General features: G+C 47.1%; 1 protein-coding gene across 6 annotated transcripts in view; it reads left to right on the forward strand.

Moving 5' to 3' along the window:
- The window catches only part of LOC140424825 (ATP-dependent 6-phosphofructokinase, platelet type-like), a 147,413-nt gene that overhangs the window by 41,911 nt on the left and 88,158 nt on the right, over positions 1 to 17,344 (forward strand). For all 6 annotated transcript variants that reach the window (XM_072508297.1, XM_072508299.1, XM_072508298.1 and 3 more), the window contains exons 3-5: positions 6,244 to 6,321; positions 7,957 to 8,146; positions 12,152 to 12,317. In XM_072508297.1, coding sequence (XP_072364398.1) covers positions 6,244 to 6,321; positions 7,957 to 8,146; positions 12,152 to 12,317 — 434 coding nt within the window. The remainder of the gene's footprint in view (positions 1 to 6,243; positions 6,322 to 7,956; positions 8,147 to 12,151; positions 12,318 to 17,344) is intronic.

Below are 17,344 nucleotides of genomic sequence, written 5' to 3' on the forward strand. Positions count from 1 at the left end.
GGCCGCATCTGGAGTATTGTGTTCAGTTTTGGTCTCCTTACCTGAGAAAGGACATATTGGCGCTGGAGGGAGTGCAGAGGAGATTCACTAGGTTGATCCCAGAGTTGAGGGGATTGGATTATGACGAGAGGTTGAGTAGGCTGGGACTGTACTCATTGGAGTTTAGAAGGATGCGGGGGGATCTTATTGAGACATATAAAATTATGAAGGGAATAGATAGGATAGATGCGGGCAGGTTGTTTCCACTGGTCGGGGAAAGCAGAACTAGGGGGCATAGCCTCAAAATAAGGGGAGGTAGATTTAGGACAGAGTGTAGGAGGAACTTCTTCACCCAAAGGGTTGTGAATCTCTGGAATTCCTTGCCCAGTGAAGCAATGCCTCAACTCCTTCTTTAAACGTTTTTAAGAAAAAGATAGATGCCTTTCTAAAGAATAAAGGGATTCGGGGATATGGTGTACGGGCCGGAGAGTGGAGCTGAGTCCACAAAGATCAGCCATGATCTCATTAAATGGCGGAGCAGGCTCGAGGGGCCAGATGGCCTACTCCTGTTCCTAGTTCTTATGTTCTTATGTTCTTATGTTCTTATTACAACAGGACACAACCAATGGGTAATCAGGACACCCAGAGGTGGCATTACTGCAAGGAGGCACTTCACAACCCATATAAAAGGACAGGGCACACATGCTCTGCCTCTTTCCACAGACCGACATCTAGAGAGTACATCAGGGTTGATCAGCAGCATCACACAGCACGTGGCTTAGAGCAGGCTAGTAAAGATAGACTGAGTTACTACAGCTAGATTAGCAGAGAGTCGAACTCCTTTAAGAACTGTGTTAATAGTTCAATAAACACGTTGAACTCATTTCATAGTCTGGAGCTTCCTTTGTCAAAGCATTCATCAAGGAAGCAGCTTGTGCTACACAAAGCAGCATTACACAACCTGATACCAGGAGTGCCTGTTAAATCTATTTAGTTAAACTCAGCAAGATCCATGACAACCAGCAACAGAACCCAGGCACAATGATCGAGATTCCGGTTCCTCAGCAACACAGGTACCACGGCAATCTTAGTGCCAGCTGGCGTGCATTCAAGCAAAGATTTCAGCTTCACATGGAAGCATCTGACCTAAATGGTGTGGCTGATGCTGAGAAGATAGCTCTTCTACTCACCATTGCGGGTGAACATGCAACAGAGCTCTTCAACTCCTTTAAATACTCCAAAGGGCAGGACAGAACACAATTCCAGTCAGTCCTGGACAAATTTGAAAGCTACTGCGAGGTAAACACAAAAGAAATCGGTAAAACTGGCGGCAATACTCACCACGAGGCAGAGGTAGGGCTGCAACAGAACCAAATGGCAATTTTGATTGACAGCCATCTTGCGCGTATCCAGCCAGCCCAGTCCGCGCATGTGCAGTTCCGAAAAGAGCGCACAGTAAAGGAACCTCTGCGTGCACATGCGCAATTGAGTCCTATGCATGACGTCACGAGCGTCGTGATGTCAGAGGCCCCGGACCACGCCCACTTAAGAGGAAATGTCCGAAAATTAGAAAAAAATAATTTTAAAGCCGCAAAACACCATTCTTTCACCTCGAAAGACAGAACTTCTACCAGTAGTTGAAATCAACCTCCACAGAACACTGTAACAAGCAGTTAGCGCCAGCCAAGGAGATGATTTGGTCCTTGAAGACTACTACTCAGACGCTGATTTCTTCCTTGGACACAGAGCGCAATGACAATACCAAAATAAAAGAAGGTAAATGGTTTATCGTAGAATACTCAAGTGCTAGTAATAATGAAAAAACAGATGGAGGTGGATATTAATAAGAAGATTGATACAAAGGTTAGGAAATAAATTCTTGACGTTATTGTGATATCTGCTGTTTGATTTTTTTTTTTCTCGAGAGGATCATTCAATATCTGGGAGTAAGATGCCATTTTCATTTTCAAGGAAGATTGATGCTTAAATTGGCTTTTCAACTTGCTGTTCATGTCATTCATATATGACAACACTTGCTCATAAGTAGATGTGAAGACCGAAAGGATGCTGTGCATGAGCACCTTCACTTCTAATTGGGTTGAAAAACCCTTTCCTGTTTGATCATGAGTTGGGAGCTGCACACTTTTTAAAAATATGCTTTCATGATATCGCTGGCTAGGCTAGCATTTTTATTGCTCCTTGCTAATTCCACAAAGAGGTGGTGGTGAGCTGTCTTCTTGAACCACTGCAGTCCATGTGGTTGTAGGTACATTCACACTGCTGTTGGGGAGGGAGCTCTCGGATTTTGACCCAGTGACAGTGAACGACCAGTGATGCAGCTCCAAGTCAGGATGGATCAGGTGGTTGTGTTCCCATCTGTCTGCCCTTCTAGAGGTCATCAGTTCAGAAGGTGCTACTGAGGTGAGTTGCTGCAGTGCATCTTGTGAATACGAAACACTGGTGTTACTGTGAATCAGTGGTGGGGGATATGGATGTTGACAGTAGTGGATGGGGTGTCATTCAAGCAGGCTGCCTTGTCCTTGTCCTTGTCCTTGTCCTTCTTGAGCATTGTTGAGCCTGCACTCATCCAGACAACGGAAGAGTATTTCATCACAGCCCTCTGAATTGTACCTTGTAGATGGTAGACAGGCTTTGGTGTGTTAATCGCCACAGAATTTTGTGTACGCACAGTATTTATATTGTCCAGTTCAGTTTCTGGTCGATGGTAACCCTAGGATAATGATAGTGCGGGTTCAGCGATTATAATACCATTGAATGTCAAAGAGGGATGAGTGGATTTTCTGTTTGTTGGTGATTATCATTATCTGGCACTTGTGTGGAGTGGCTCTTATTTGCCATTTGTCAGCTCAAGCCTGAATATTGTCTATGTCATTGTCATATGAGCACAGAATGTATCAGTGTCAGTTGTTAATGGTGCTGAACATCCTCACATCTGATCTTATGATGGAGAGAAATATTTGAAGGTGGTTGGGCCTCAGACAGTATTCTGAAGACCTCCTGCATAATGTACTGGGATTGAGATGACTAACCACCATCAACCTCAATCATCTTCCTTTGTGCTAGGTTTCTCCAGATTCTCGTTGCCTCCAGTTTTGCTAGGGCCGCTTGATAATTCACTCAGTCAAATGCGGACTTGATGTCTAGGGCAGTCATTCCTATCTCGCCTCTGGCCTTCAGCTCCTTTATACATGTTTGAATCAAGAGTGTAATGATGTCAGGAGCTGAGCAACCTTGGCAGAACCCAAACTGAGCATCAGTGGGCAGGCTGAGTAAGTGCCACTTGAAACCACTGTTGACCACCCCTTCCAGCACTTTGCTGATAATCGCAAGTGGACCTATGGGGTGGTTATTGACCGGGTTGGATTTGTCCTGTTTTTGTTTTCCATTTTTCTTGTGAAAAAGGACCCCAAAGCATTGCTCTAATTTTTAAAAATAAATTTTGACCAGTTCTGTGACCTATACTCTGAGGCCAAATGATTTATTTTTTGACAAGACGCAGCTGGACAATTTTCTACATTCCTGGATAGGAGTCAGTGTCGTAGTAGTACTGGAACAGCTTGGTTATGTATGCAGCTGGTTCTGGAGCACAAGTCTTTAGTGCTATTGACAGAATGTTGTTAGGGGGCCATAGCCTTTGCAGCATTCAGGGCCTTCAGTTCTTGATATCATGTGGAGTGAATCAAATTTGTTGAAGACTGGCAACTGTAATGCTTGGGAGCTCAGGAAGAGGCCCTGATGGATCGTTCACTTGGCACTTCTGGCTGAATGCTGTTGGAAATGCTTTAACCTGGTCTTTTGCACTGTCGTGCTGGGGTCCTCCATCATTGAAGATGGTGATGTTTTGGAACCGCCTCCTCCAGTGAGTTGTTTAATTGCCTATGACCATCCACGACTGGTTGTGGCAGGACTGACTAGCTTAAATCTAATCAGTTGGCTGTAGAATCACTTAATGCTGTCTATTGGAGTGGCTTTCATTGTTTGGTATGTAAGTAGTCCCGTGTTGTAGCTTCATTAGGTTGATGTCTCTTTTTTTGGTATGCCTGATGCTGCTCTTGGCATGTCCTCCGCTTTTCATTGAACCCGGGTTGATCTCCTGGCTTGATGCGGTAGAATGGGGGATTGCCAAGCATGAGGTTAAGGATTATGGTAGAGTACAATTCTATAGCTGTTGATGGCCCACAGTGCCTCATGGATGCCCAGTTTTGGATTGCTAGATCCATTTAAATCTATCCCATTACCATGGTGGTCATTCCACCAGGACTTTGCATTGGTTACTCTTACTGATACTGGCATGGACATCTATGATTGGTAAGTTGATGAGGACAAGTAGCTTTATCCATCTAGTTGGTGTTCTCATCACCTCTTGCAGACCCACTCTAGCAATTAATTCCTTTAGGAATTGGCCAGCTCAGTCACTGGTATTGCGACTGAGCCACACATGGTGATGGACATCTGCCTCTCAGAGTACATTCTCTGCCCCAGCCACCCTCATTGCTCCCTCCACCCTCATTGCTCCCTCCAAGTGTTGTTCCACTTTGCAGAGTACTGATCCATCAGTTGAAGGGGGATGCGGTAGGTGGTAAACATCTGGAGGTTTCCTTTCCCATGTTTGACCTGATACATGAGACTTTGTGGAATTCAACAACTCCCAGAGGAACCCCCTCACATGTGTTTACTACTGTGCCTCCACCTCTGTTGGGTGCCTGCCCTGCTGGTGGGACAGGACGTAGCCAGTGATGGTGGTGTCTGGAACATTATCTGTAAGATTCTGTGAGAATGACTATGTCAGCCTGCTGATTGACAAGTCAGACTGTTGTCCCAATTTTTGGCACAATCTCCAAATGTTAGCAAGGAGAACTTTGCAGGGTCAGCGATGCTTGGTTTGCGTTTATCATTTTGCTTGGGTCAGTGCCAGGTGATCTATTTGGTTTCAGTTCTTTTTGTAGGCTTTAGAGCGGTTTCCTAGGCCATTTATGAGTCAACCACATTGATATGAGTCTGGAATCAAATGTAGACCAGGCCAGATCAGGGCAGCAGATTTCCTTCCCCAGAGGGTGAACTTAGATGGGATTTTTAAAAATGACAATCAACATTGGTTTCATGGTCCTGATTACCAAGATGAGCTTTTAATTAGAGATCTATTGATGACATTTAATTTCCACCAGCTCCAGTGACGGGATTCAAACCCCAGAATATTTGTCCGTTACCATTGCCCCAATGACCAATGACCCACAGTCCCTCTGGGCAACAGGAGAGCATAGAGAGGCAAAAAAGTGACTGCAACACAGGAGAAAAAAATGATAATGATTCCTTTTCTGATTGATTTTTAAAGTGCTCCTGTGAATGAGACTTTCCTCATTATTGGGCGAGATTCTCCAATATTGAGGCCAAGTGTTCACGCTGCCGTGAACGCCGTCGCGTTTCACAACGCCACGTTTCACGATGCCACGAACAGGGCCTGGGCATGACCTAGTCTGGCCCCCACAGGGGGCCGGCATGGCGCTGGAGTGGTTCACGCCACTCCATACTCCTTAGCGCCACGCATGCGCAGTTGGGGGCAGTTCAATCCTGCGCATGCGCAGTTAGGGCGCACCATCCTGCGCATGCCGGGGAACATCTTGCACGCGCCAGCCCTGACCCAACATGGGGTCGGTGTTCAGGGGCTGGCCGCGCCAGGAAGTAGGCCCGGGGGGGGGGGGGGTGGCGGCCCGCCGATTGGTGGGCCCCGATCGCAGGCCGGACCCCATCGGAGGCCCCCCCGGTGAAGGAGCCCCCCCCCCCCTGAGCATTCCGGCAGAGACCAGGGGTGAACGACGCCGGCGGGACTGTCATTTTTTCTCGCCGGCCGCTCGGCCCATTCGGGCCGAAGAATTGCCGCTCGCCGTTTGCGGCGATTCTCCGAGCGGCCCGCCGCGATTTGCGCAGCGCTGGTTTCAGGGGAGTGGGGGAATCGCGGTCGGGGCACGTGGCGTGATTTGCGCGGTGCCCCGACGATTCTCCCACCCGGCGGGGGGTCGGAGAATATCTGTCAAAAACGTGTAGCAGTAGCAGGCTGAAGGAATGATCATATGAATAAATAAAGGCAACAAATGAAAGCCGATCTCAAATGTAGCCTCTGATGACTACCTCAATACTGCATACACAGCAAAAATAATGCATGTGTTGGCATTAAAAGTGCTTTCAGTATGACGTTGTTAACCGTTTAGATTAATTAAACTGACTTTGTTTATCATTCTCTTGCAGGGTTATCAGGGAATGGTGGATGGTGGGAAACATATTGTAGAAGCAAAGTGGCAAGACGTCTCCAGTATCTTGCAAGTGGTAAGCAAATACATGGAATAATATGAGGTGGAGGACAGGACTCCTTTTATGGAAATACTGACTTATGGGGAGACATTCCAAAGCTTTGATCAAATCATCAGAAAAATGAAAACCTGGGATGTAATTCAAAAACTAAGTGCAAAGCTATTATTCATCATCACGTTTCATTAATCTGGCATTTATAGTTGATGCTGGAAGCTTTACAGCTTTTCAATTTCAATTTGAGCTCTTAAGTTTGCCATCTGCTGATGTCTACTGATTTTTTGCTGTAGACATTTATGTTACTCATTATTGTCCATTTATAATTATGGTTTCCTGTTGAGAAAATTATCAATGTGCGCTGAATATCAGATAATGAACATCAATTAGAGATGGTTCGAATTACGCCATATTGTATTTGGAAGGAATACTGTCTTTTCTTTTCAAAGAAAATAGTAGAAAAGATGGCATCCTCTAAGGCGCTCAGGACCCGGGTTCGATCCCGGCCCCGGGTCACTGTCTGTGAGGAGTTTGCACATTCTCCCCGTGTCTGCACGGGTCTCCCCCACAACCCAAAGATGTTCAAGTTAGGTGGATAGGCCACACTAAATTGCCCCTTAATTGGAAAAAAATTGGGTACTTTAAATTTATATTTAAAGAAAAGAAAAGATGGCATCCGGATAGGACAGTAGACCATGTGCCATCAGACCTGCCCCAGCACAGAATACGGTGCAAAACACCCGGGTGCATAATTAATAAGTTGGGGCCTGAGGATTTGGTGTGTTTTCCTGCCAACCTCCATAACGGAAAACACTTCATGTTCCCGCCCCTGCCAGGAGACTTAGCCCCAGGATTAACATAGAATTTACAGTGCAGAATGAGGCCATTCGGCCCATTGAGACTGCACCGGCTCTTGGAAAGAGCACTCCACCCAAGGTCAACACCTCCACCCGATCCCCAAAACCCAGTAACCCCACCCAACACTAAGGGCAATTTTGGACATTAAGGGCAATTTATCATGGCCAATCCACCTAACCTGCACATCTTTGGACTGTGAGAGGAAACCGGAGCACCCGGAGAAAACCCACGCACACACGGGGAGGATGTGCAGACTCCGCACAGACAGTGACCCAAGCTGGAATTGAACTTGGGACCCTGGAGCTGTGAAGCAATTATGCGATCCAGGATGAATTCAACCTTTTTTTTTAGTCCAGTCTGCTATCTTACTGAGTCTCTCATTTGATAGTACGTCCTCTTCTTTAGTAAAGATAGATGCAAAGTCAAGATTTAGTCCCAAATCAAGGCTTACTGCCTCCACAAGAAAATCTCCTTTATGGTACCTAATACGCCCTACCCTTCTTTTGACACCCCATTCCTTTTTTTGAAGACAATAAGAAAATAAGACTTTTGGGTTCCCTTTTTATTTTAGCCTCTAGTCAATCCTTATACTCCTGTGTTGGTTTTCTTCTTTCTTTTTCTATGATTTCTTTCATAATATGTGACTCACAATGGGAAATGGCAGTGAAATTGATGAAGATTTGACTCCTCTTATACATTTTGAACGTAGTCGCCTCTGATTTCTTCCGTGGCTGCTCTGAACTCTGTCTATATAACATCAGAGGAAGATTACCAGAAAACCTTGTGCTTTGTTTTCAGGGTGGGACAGTTATTGGAAGTGCTCGGTGTAAAGATTTCCGTACCCGTGAGGGCCGTAAACAGGCCGCCCATAATCTCATAAAGCATGGCATATCAAATCTGTGTGTGATTGGTGGCGATGGGAGCTTAACTGGTGCAAATCTCTTCCGTGAAGACTGGAAAGGGCTACTAGAGGAACTCATTGAAGAAGGTATGTCCAATATAGAGGTTCGTTGGATTTTCCCTTTGCTTTCTTGATGTGTATGTTGTACATTAGTATTCTCCATAATGACAATCCTCGTTAAATTGTCCTTTTGTTCAGTACCAGTTTTATTTTAATGTGCAGGTGACTTGAACATAGAACAGTACAGGCCCTTCGGCCTACGATGTTGTGCCATAATTGCCATTGGCAGTGTAAGTCATATTGACATGGTCTATAAGCAAAATGGATCATGTTTATAATGGTAAATTTAAAGAATAACCCTTGGGAAGGCACGGTGGCACAGTGGTTAGCACTGTTGCTTCACAGCGCCAGGGTCCCCGGTTCGATTCCCGGCTTGGGTCACTGTCTGTGCGGAGTCTGCATGTTCTCCTCGTGTCTGAATGGATTTCCTCCGGGTGCTTCGGTTTCCTCCCACAAATCCCGAAAGACGTGCTTGTTAGGTGAATTGGACATTCTGAATTCTCGCTCTGTGTACCCGAACAGGCGCTGGAATGTGGCGACTAAGGGCTTTTCACAGTAACTTCATTGCAATGTTAATGTATGTCTACTTGTGACAATAAAGATTGCTATTATTAGAAAAAAACAGATAACTAGTGACTTTCTGCTATAGAGGCAAGTAAATTTGAGGTTGTTACGTATTCTGTGATATTCATAGTTTGGAGTAACGCACCTCACAAATAAGCAGAAGTGTCAATGTCCTTTTGACCCACAATGGTGAAATTTCAAATTCACTGAGAACCTTAATAGGTTTTGGATGGGGGAAAAGGGAACAAAGAGAAACTCTATCAATGAATTGGCCAACAGTCAATTACTAGGCAGCATAGGTTAAAGGTGAGAGGGGCAAGGTTTAGAGTAGGTGTACGAGGCAAGTTTTTTTACACGGAGGGCAGTGGGTGCCTGCAACTCGTTACCGGAGGAGGTGGTGGAAGCAGAGACGATAGTGACATTAAGGGGCATCTTGACAAATACATGAATAGGATGGGAATAGAGGGATACGGACCCAGGAAGTGTAGAAGATTGTAGTTTAGTCGGGCAGCATGGTCGGCACGGGCTTGGAGGGCTAAAGGGCCTGTTCCTGTGCTGTACTTTTCTTTGTTCTTTGTTAGTTGGAAGTGATTATTGATTTCAAGGTATATTGCCATTTATGGTATATTTCCCCTCTGTTAAACCTATCAAAATGCATGACCTCATATTTGTCTGGATTAAACTCCATTTCTTTGCCCAAGTCTCCAACCTATCTATGTCCTGCTGTATCCTCTGACAATCCTCAACACTATCTGCCACGCCACCAACCTTGGTGTATTCCGCAAATTTACTAATCAGACCAGCTACATTTTCCTCCAAATCGTTTATGTATACTACAAACAACAGAAGCTCCAGCACAGATCTCTGTGGAATGCCACTAGTCACAACCTTCCATTCAGAAAAACACCCTTCTGCTGCTACCCTCTGCCTTCTGTGACCGAGCCAGTTCTGTATCCATCTTCCCATCTCACCTCTGATCCTGTGTGACTTCACCTTTTGTACCAGTCTGCCATAAGGCACCTTGTCAAAGGCTTAACTGAAGTCCATGACCCTTCCTAGCCCTCCTAATTTCCCGCTTAAGTACCTTTCTACTTTCTTTATAATCCTCAAGAGTTTCATCTGTCCCCAACCTTCTAGACCGTAAAAGCCTCCTTTTTCTTTTTGACGAGGTTCACAATATCCCTCATTATCCACGGCTCTCTAAACTTCCCATACTTATCTATCATTCTCTCAGGTACGTGACTTTCCTGAATCCTAATCAACTGTCACTTGAAAGACTCCCACATGTCCGATGTTGATTTGCCCTCCAACAGCCGCACCCAATCCAAATTCTTAAAAATTTTTTTTTTTTTAACAAATTTAAAGTACCCGATTTGTTTTTTCCAATTAAGGGGAATAATTGGAATGTAAATACGTGTTCAATCCACCTACCTTGCACATCTTTGGGTTGTGGGGCAAAACCCACGCAAACCATGGGGAGAATGTGCAAACTCCACATGGACAGTGATCCAGAGCCGGGATCAAACCTGGGACCTCGGCGCCGTGAGACTGCAGTGCTACCCGTGGCCGGATCCCCATGCGACCCCGATGGCTCCGCTAGCCGCCTTCCAAGCTAGGTTGCGCCGGTATGGACCATGTCTAATCCACGCTGGCGGGACTGGCTGAAAATGGGCGGCCGCTCGGCCCAGTGGGGCCCGGAGAATTGCCAGGGGGGGGCGCTGCCAATGACCGGCGCGCTGCGATTCCCGCCACCGCCCAAAACCCAGCGCCGGAGAATTCGGCAGCCGGCGTTGGAGCGACGGGGCGGGATTCATGCCGCCCCCCCGGCGATTGTCCGACCCGGCGGGGGTCGGAGAATCCCGCCCCTAGTCCTTATAAGTAGGAGAGATTGTGTGTATGGGAGGTTTTGCTGAAGGATCCTCGGTTAATTTCTATAATGCATCTTGCAGTTGATGTGCACTGCATCCATTGTTCACCGCTGATAGATGGGGTACCAATCAAGGTCATTTACTCTGCATGGTGTTGAGCCTCTTGAATATTGTTGGAGCTGCACTCATTTAGGCAAGTGGAGAATATTCCATTGCCGCCTTGTAGATGGTGGATAAGCTTTAGGACGTCAGGAGGTGAGTTGCTCACTGCCGAGCCTCTGACTTGCTCTTATAGGCACATATTACATGTGGTTTATCCAGTTAAGCTTCTGTTCACTGGTGACCCAGGATATTGACATGGGGTATTTGATGATAATGCTTTTCAATATCAGGGGAGGTGCTTAGACTTTCCTTGTTGAAGATGTAATTTCTTGACATTCGTGGCATGAATGTTACTTAGTCTCTCTTCAGCCCAAGCCCAAATGTTGCACAAGTCTTGTGCATGTGGGCATGAATTACTTCATTATTTGATGAGATGTTAATGGAACTGAGCACTATGCAATCATCAGATGTCTCCACTTCAGCCTTTGGTGGAGGGAATGTCTTCGATGATGCAGCTGAAGTTGATCAGGTTTAGGGCACTATCCTGAGGCAGTCCTGTCGCAATGGCCCTGGGGCTAAGAGGATAGGCCTCCTCGAACTGCAACAATATTCCTTTGTGATGCGGTTCCAGCCAAAGTTTTCCATCCTGATTCCCATTGACTTCAGTTTTGCTTGGGTTCCTTGGTGACTCAGTCAGTTAAAATACTGCTGCTGTGATGTCCAGGGCAGTCACACTCGCCTCACTTCTGAAATTCTGCCGATTTGTTCATGTTTGAGCCAAGGCTGTAGTGGGATCCAGAGCTGAGTGTGCCCAGCAGTGCCTAAACTGAAAATTGTTCAGCAGGTTATTGGTGAGTAAATACTGCTCTATGTACTCGAAGGGAAGGAGAAGGCAGGGCGATAGTGGCTGGACGGACCTTGATCCTAGCCCATGACCGTAGTAGTGCTGCAAGGGCACTTACCAAATGGATTCCGCTCTTCTCACCGCCTTTAAGCTGTCAAGCTTTAGCGCTGGAAACCTGGCTGCCTCTGCTTAAAAATAGAATGACTATTAACATGTATTTCATTGCAGTGTTTAACAGATCAGCCTGGTTTTCACGATTCCTGGTCTAATCTTTTTGCATTTTTAACTCTGGCCTGTCCCCAGCCCACTTGAGTTTGGGGATTTAAGATTCAGCCCAAAAATAGCAGATGTAAAAAATAATAGTGATTATTATTCTTATTATGTGCATTGTCTATCAGTGAGCAATCAGTAATGCTTGGAACAGTGGTGCAGCGTGGAAGGCAACATACTGGAGGTGGGGTGGGAGGGAGAGAGAGAGAGAGAGAGAGAGAACGGGAGCGAGCTGAGGGTATGGGTGGGTTTGGGGTGGAGGGTGGAGTTGAAGTAATCCATTATGACTTATTGGATTACTTGCATTGGCGTTTATTGGTCCTGACTGTTTGAAGTGTTCAAATGATTTATTGTCACGTTTTTTGTCCTCCTTCCCCTGCTCAGGTACAATTGATGAGAGAGTAGCTCATACGTACAGCCATTTAAACATCGTAGGCATGGTTGGGTCGATCGACAATGATTTCTGCGGGACAGATATGACCATTGGTACAGACTCTGCTTTGCATCGCATTATTGAAGTGGTGGATGCCATCATGACCACTGCTCAGAGGTAAATCATGGAAAGAAAAAAAAAGCTGCCCGCTTAGAAGTAGCTGTTCATTGAGGAGTTAATCACATAAATGCAGCATACAGACAGACTACTTTGCTCAATCAGTCCATACCAGAGTCAACCATTCTCCATCTTTTCTCATCTAAGCTGTCAGCACAACCCTCAATTTCCTTCTCCCTCATCTGCTTATCTCGCTTCCTTTTTAAATGCATCAATATTATTTACTTCAAATACTTCCTGTGGTGGCGAGTTCCAGATTCCCACAACGCTGGGTAAAGATTTTTTTGTCTGAATTCCCTATTTGATTTTTGTTTTGGGTGACTACCTTGTATTAATGGCCCCACTTTTGCCCTCCCCAGTATTAGACACCGTCTCAATGGCTAAAATGTTTATTATTTTAGAACGGAAAGTAATTATAGGTCCTTAACTTCCATGCGGGGATCATCTGTAACCTCAGTGTGCAACCTGAAAAAGAAAGATGCAGGTGCCCAGCATAACTATATCATGCCAAATGGCTGCTTTTTCTTTTCTCACTTAGTTCTGCTGCTCTTCGAATAGAGCTACAATTGGCAGAGCCAAGGTCCCAGGTTTGATCCTGGCTCTGGGTCACTGTCCGTATGAAGTTTGCACATTCCCCCCGTGTTTGCATTGGTTTCGCCCCCACAACCTGAAGATGTGCAGGCTAGGTGGATTAGCCACACTAAATTGCCTCTTGATGGGAAAAAATGAACTGGGTACCCTGAATTTAAAAAAAAAAGCTGCAAATGGAGACAGAGAACCATATTCAATTTCAGGGTCAATTTCTAAAAATCAAGCCTGTAAATGTGAGGGTGGTGGTGGCACATGGTGACCCTCTCCACCACACAACCAGGTGCCACCCTGCTGTCGGGATAACACACAGCCCACCCAATGAGGACACCCACAGTAGCCCCACTGGGGAGACAGGACTGGGGCCACAGCGGTCATTGTTGCCATGGGCTGTGGCAGCCACTGATACAGCTGGTGAGGATAGAAACTCCCCAGTGCTACTCACTGCTTGGAACAGTGGTGCAGCGTGGAAGGCAACATACTGGAGGGGGGGGGGGCGGGAGAGAGAGAGAGAGAGAACGGGAGCGAGCTGAGGGTATGGGTGGGTTTGGGGTGGAGGGTGGAGTTGAAGTGCAACACAGGGGTCACCATGTAACCTGTTGGATCCGGGTGGACTAGTGAATAATTGTCTTGCTAACATGAATTCTATTCCCCCTCTGCAGAAGATGGATTTCAGAGTACAGTTAGCTATGCTTACAATCTACCTGGCCGCAGCAGTAATTGCAGAATGCATGATGACTGGAGGCACAGGGCCTGTTCGGGGAGTACCCTGTAGAATAGGAGCTGCCCCAGAAGGACAGGGGCCAGCTGTTAAGGCTGGAGAGCCAGCCATTCAGCAGGCTGAGGAGCAGGTGCAAAGGAGGCACCGCATCGGGCCACGATCTGGCAGATCGTGTCTGCTGCCAGAGGCTCGGGTTATCCAGGGAGACTGTGCCAGATGTCCACGGGACAGAGAATTATGACGACTCACTGTGGGATGAGCTCTGGTGCTCCTCATTGTTTGACAAAGATTGACTTCTGCCTTTAGGATCACATTCCACTGTCTGCCCAAGTGATCCTTGCATGTGAGATGGCCATTCCATCTCACGAGTCCATATATCCTTTGGACGGTGGGGTAGGGCAGAGCGTGCTGGGAGGTGGGGGCGGGCGATTATGGAGATGATGAGCAGTGATGGGTCACTCACTGGCAAGCTGTCTTACAAGGCGGCCTAACACTGTTCCCAGCCGTCTCTGAGAGTGATCCCAGGTGGAACATCCAATTGTCCTGGGTGCCCTGCCTCATTTCACCCTCCAACACCCCCACCCGGCACACCCTCTACACCCAGCCCGGCCCAACCCTCACCCTTCAGAGAGGATTAAGGCGGGTCACAGTTTTGGTGCAAAGGTGTTTACCCGTGAATATTTACAGTAATGTGACCTGACCCCTACCTCTAACCTATGTGTTGCATGCGTGTCAACTTAACTGGTGTCTAATTTTTCTTCCAAGGCCTACACTCCTAGCCGTGTGTCATGTGTGTCAGTGAGCCATGTCCCTCACTGTTTCGGTCATGTCCCTCTAGCACCGTGCTAGATCCCTCTGGCACTGAACTATGACCCTCTGTGCCTGACCTAGGTCAGTCAGTGCCTGACCAATGCCCTTGCCATCCACTGCTATGATCCTTTGTGACCTGGGTCAAGCTCTGGAGCACTGCAACAATGTCCATATGGGCTGGGTACATGACTGCCTCAGCCATCGACTGCACAGTATGCCCCAAGCCTTAAACGTCTTGGCCCATGGCTGTGACTTTTCCAACCAAGGCTTCATTGCGGACCCCACCCGTTCATTGTTGGACTGGGTACCACGCATTGTCGGCACTGTCTCCTGCTCATGAAGGCGGTTGGACTCCAGCTGCACCTGCAGGCGCGGATGTTTGCTGACTCCCCTCCTGTAAACCCGAGCTCTGGCTGCATCTCCACCAGTAATCATAGAATCCCTACAGTGCAGAAGGAGGCCATTCGGCCCATCAGATCTGCACTGACCATTCGAAAGAGGTCTACCCCCCACCCCCCTCACCCTATCCTATCTCTGGACACAAGGGGCAATTTAGCATGGCTGTTCCACCTAACCCGCAGATCTTTGGACTGGGTTCACTCTTCCCAGAAGTGCAACACCTGTCCGGACTACAGCTGGTTCCTGGGACCGGGCAGCCCTCCGACTGCCCACTCGGGAATCCCAACCTCCACCTGATGTGCTGCATACCAGAAGGTACCCATGAGCCTCTTCACTAAAATGCCCCACCGAGGTACCCAGATGGACTGGCTTTGTACGTAGGTGATCCTGCAAGACAAAAGTCAAGACACATGGTGAGAACTCCGGAAGGAGTGGTCTGGGGACTTGCTATAGGGACATTAATTTGCATTAGGGGCTCACTTGGTTGTCCCATTCTGATCTCCGCCTGGGACATAGCCCTCTCTTCCACCTCCCCGGCTAGCTCCATTGCCCTCTGCTCGGTAAGGACCCTGCAGTTCGGCTCGCCCCCTCCAGTCTCCTCCCATTCCTGGCAATTATCAACTGTCTTTTCCTGGGGGACACATTAAGGACACATGGAGGCGAGTTGCATGGGGGGTCTGTAGCTGGTGCCCTGTGTTTGCAAGGCACCTGGCCAAAGAGGATAATACAGGTGTTGGGGTTTGGTGCAGGATGGTATGTCAGGGGGATTCACAACACAGCAAGGTAGTCCGCCTGGACAGGCCAACAGCACTCGTTGCCTCTGCCACTTCTGCTCAGGCCTGTTGAACATCCATGGGCGGTAGCCTCCTGCCCACCCTGGGGAAGAGGCAGTCTCCCACTCCTCCACCGCATCTAGCATTCTGTCCAGCTCATCCTCCATGGACTTCAGGGCTGCCCTCTGCATTGCCATCTTCATGGCTGGAATGGGTGTGTGTGGGGAATGGAGTGCAGCTTCAGCTCATCACGTTTTCCAATGCTAATTCTGGCCCCAGCGAAGCCGATTCCGGCGGGAATGAGAATTGTTCCAGATTTACTAGGCAGAGTGCTAGCTCATTAGCAGGACCTGAATTGCTCCCGAACTAGTACCCCCAATGAGAAAGTGAACCCCACGCAATTCAGTTTATATGTTACAGACGCCAGGTCAGCTCTCAGCAGTGGCTAAGGCTGGACCAGAGTCACAATTTTACAAAGATTTTAAGGTGGCGCACAAAGATTGATTATTTCTAGGAGTGATGATATAAGAAGTAGGGCTTGGTTATTTTTATAAACAAACTTTATTCAAACAAAAGATCAACATTTAAACATTTAAATCTCACCCTAACAATAGCTGATTACAGGGCAGCACGGTGGCGCAGTAGGTTAGCCCTGCGGCCTCACGGTGCCGAGGTCCCAGGTTCGATCCCGGCTCTGGGTCACTGTCCGTGTGGAGTTTGCACATTCTCCCCGTGTTTGTATGGGTTTCGCCCCCACATCCCAAAGATGTGCAGGGTAGGTGGATTGGCCACGCTAAATTGCCCCTTAATTGGAAAAAATGAATTGGGTACTCTAAATTTTATTTTTTTAAAATAGCAGATTACATGTAGTTTCTTAACTTAACACACTAGTTCTCATTAAACAGCACTTTAAATGAACGTGTAGCTCTCATTCAACATACACATGCAGGCAACGACGATTCTTGTATTTACAAAGCAATTTTTCTTCTGTTAGGGAAATTCTTTCAGAACCCTTTTGAAAAACCTGCGTCGGTGGAAGCTTTCATAACCTCTTTCAGTCACTTTCCAAAGCCTTCTCTCTCTACCTTTTCGCTCTCCCTCACACAAAGGTTCTCTCCTGGGTTTCCAGACTTGAACCTATCATTGTTATCTTGACTGTTTAATTGCTTACTCCCATTTATACAAGAAAACAGCGCCATGCTATTGAATGCAACTAACTTCCCATTGACAGACAAGCGGGCCATCAGACTCTGTAATGGGCTAATAGCTGGCCAGACAGAAGTGTCCCGAAGGATAATAGATCTCTTGTGAACCACCCTTGCTGAACAGGGCCATCCAGTGTATTCCCACTAACAAATTTCAGTCTGAATGGGGAAAATGTAACTCATGCCAAGTGTGGGCGTATCCCTCTGACTCCATGCTAACAATTTTTTTTTTAGTTTTAGTGTACCCAATTAATTTTTTTCCAATTAAGGGGCAATTTAGCATGTTCAATCCACCTACCTTGCAAATCTTTGGGTTGTGGGGGCGAAACCCACGCAAACACTGGGAGAATGTGCAAACTCCACGCGGACAGTGACCCAGAGCCGGGATCGAACCTGGGACCCCGGCGCTGTGAGGCAGCAGGGCATGCTAACAAAACATCAGTTCTGTCTGTTTAATCCCTAAATTGCCTGCGACATCTTCTGGATCTAATTTCCTAATATCGCCCTAACTTTGATGTCTACACTTAGTCT

Source organism: Scyliorhinus torazame, chromosome 6 (genome assembly GCF_047496885.1).
Source record: "Scyliorhinus torazame isolate Kashiwa2021f chromosome 6, sScyTor2.1, whole genome shotgun sequence".
Classification (NCBI taxonomy): Eukaryota; Metazoa; Chordata; class Chondrichthyes; order Carcharhiniformes; family Scyliorhinidae; genus Scyliorhinus; species Scyliorhinus torazame.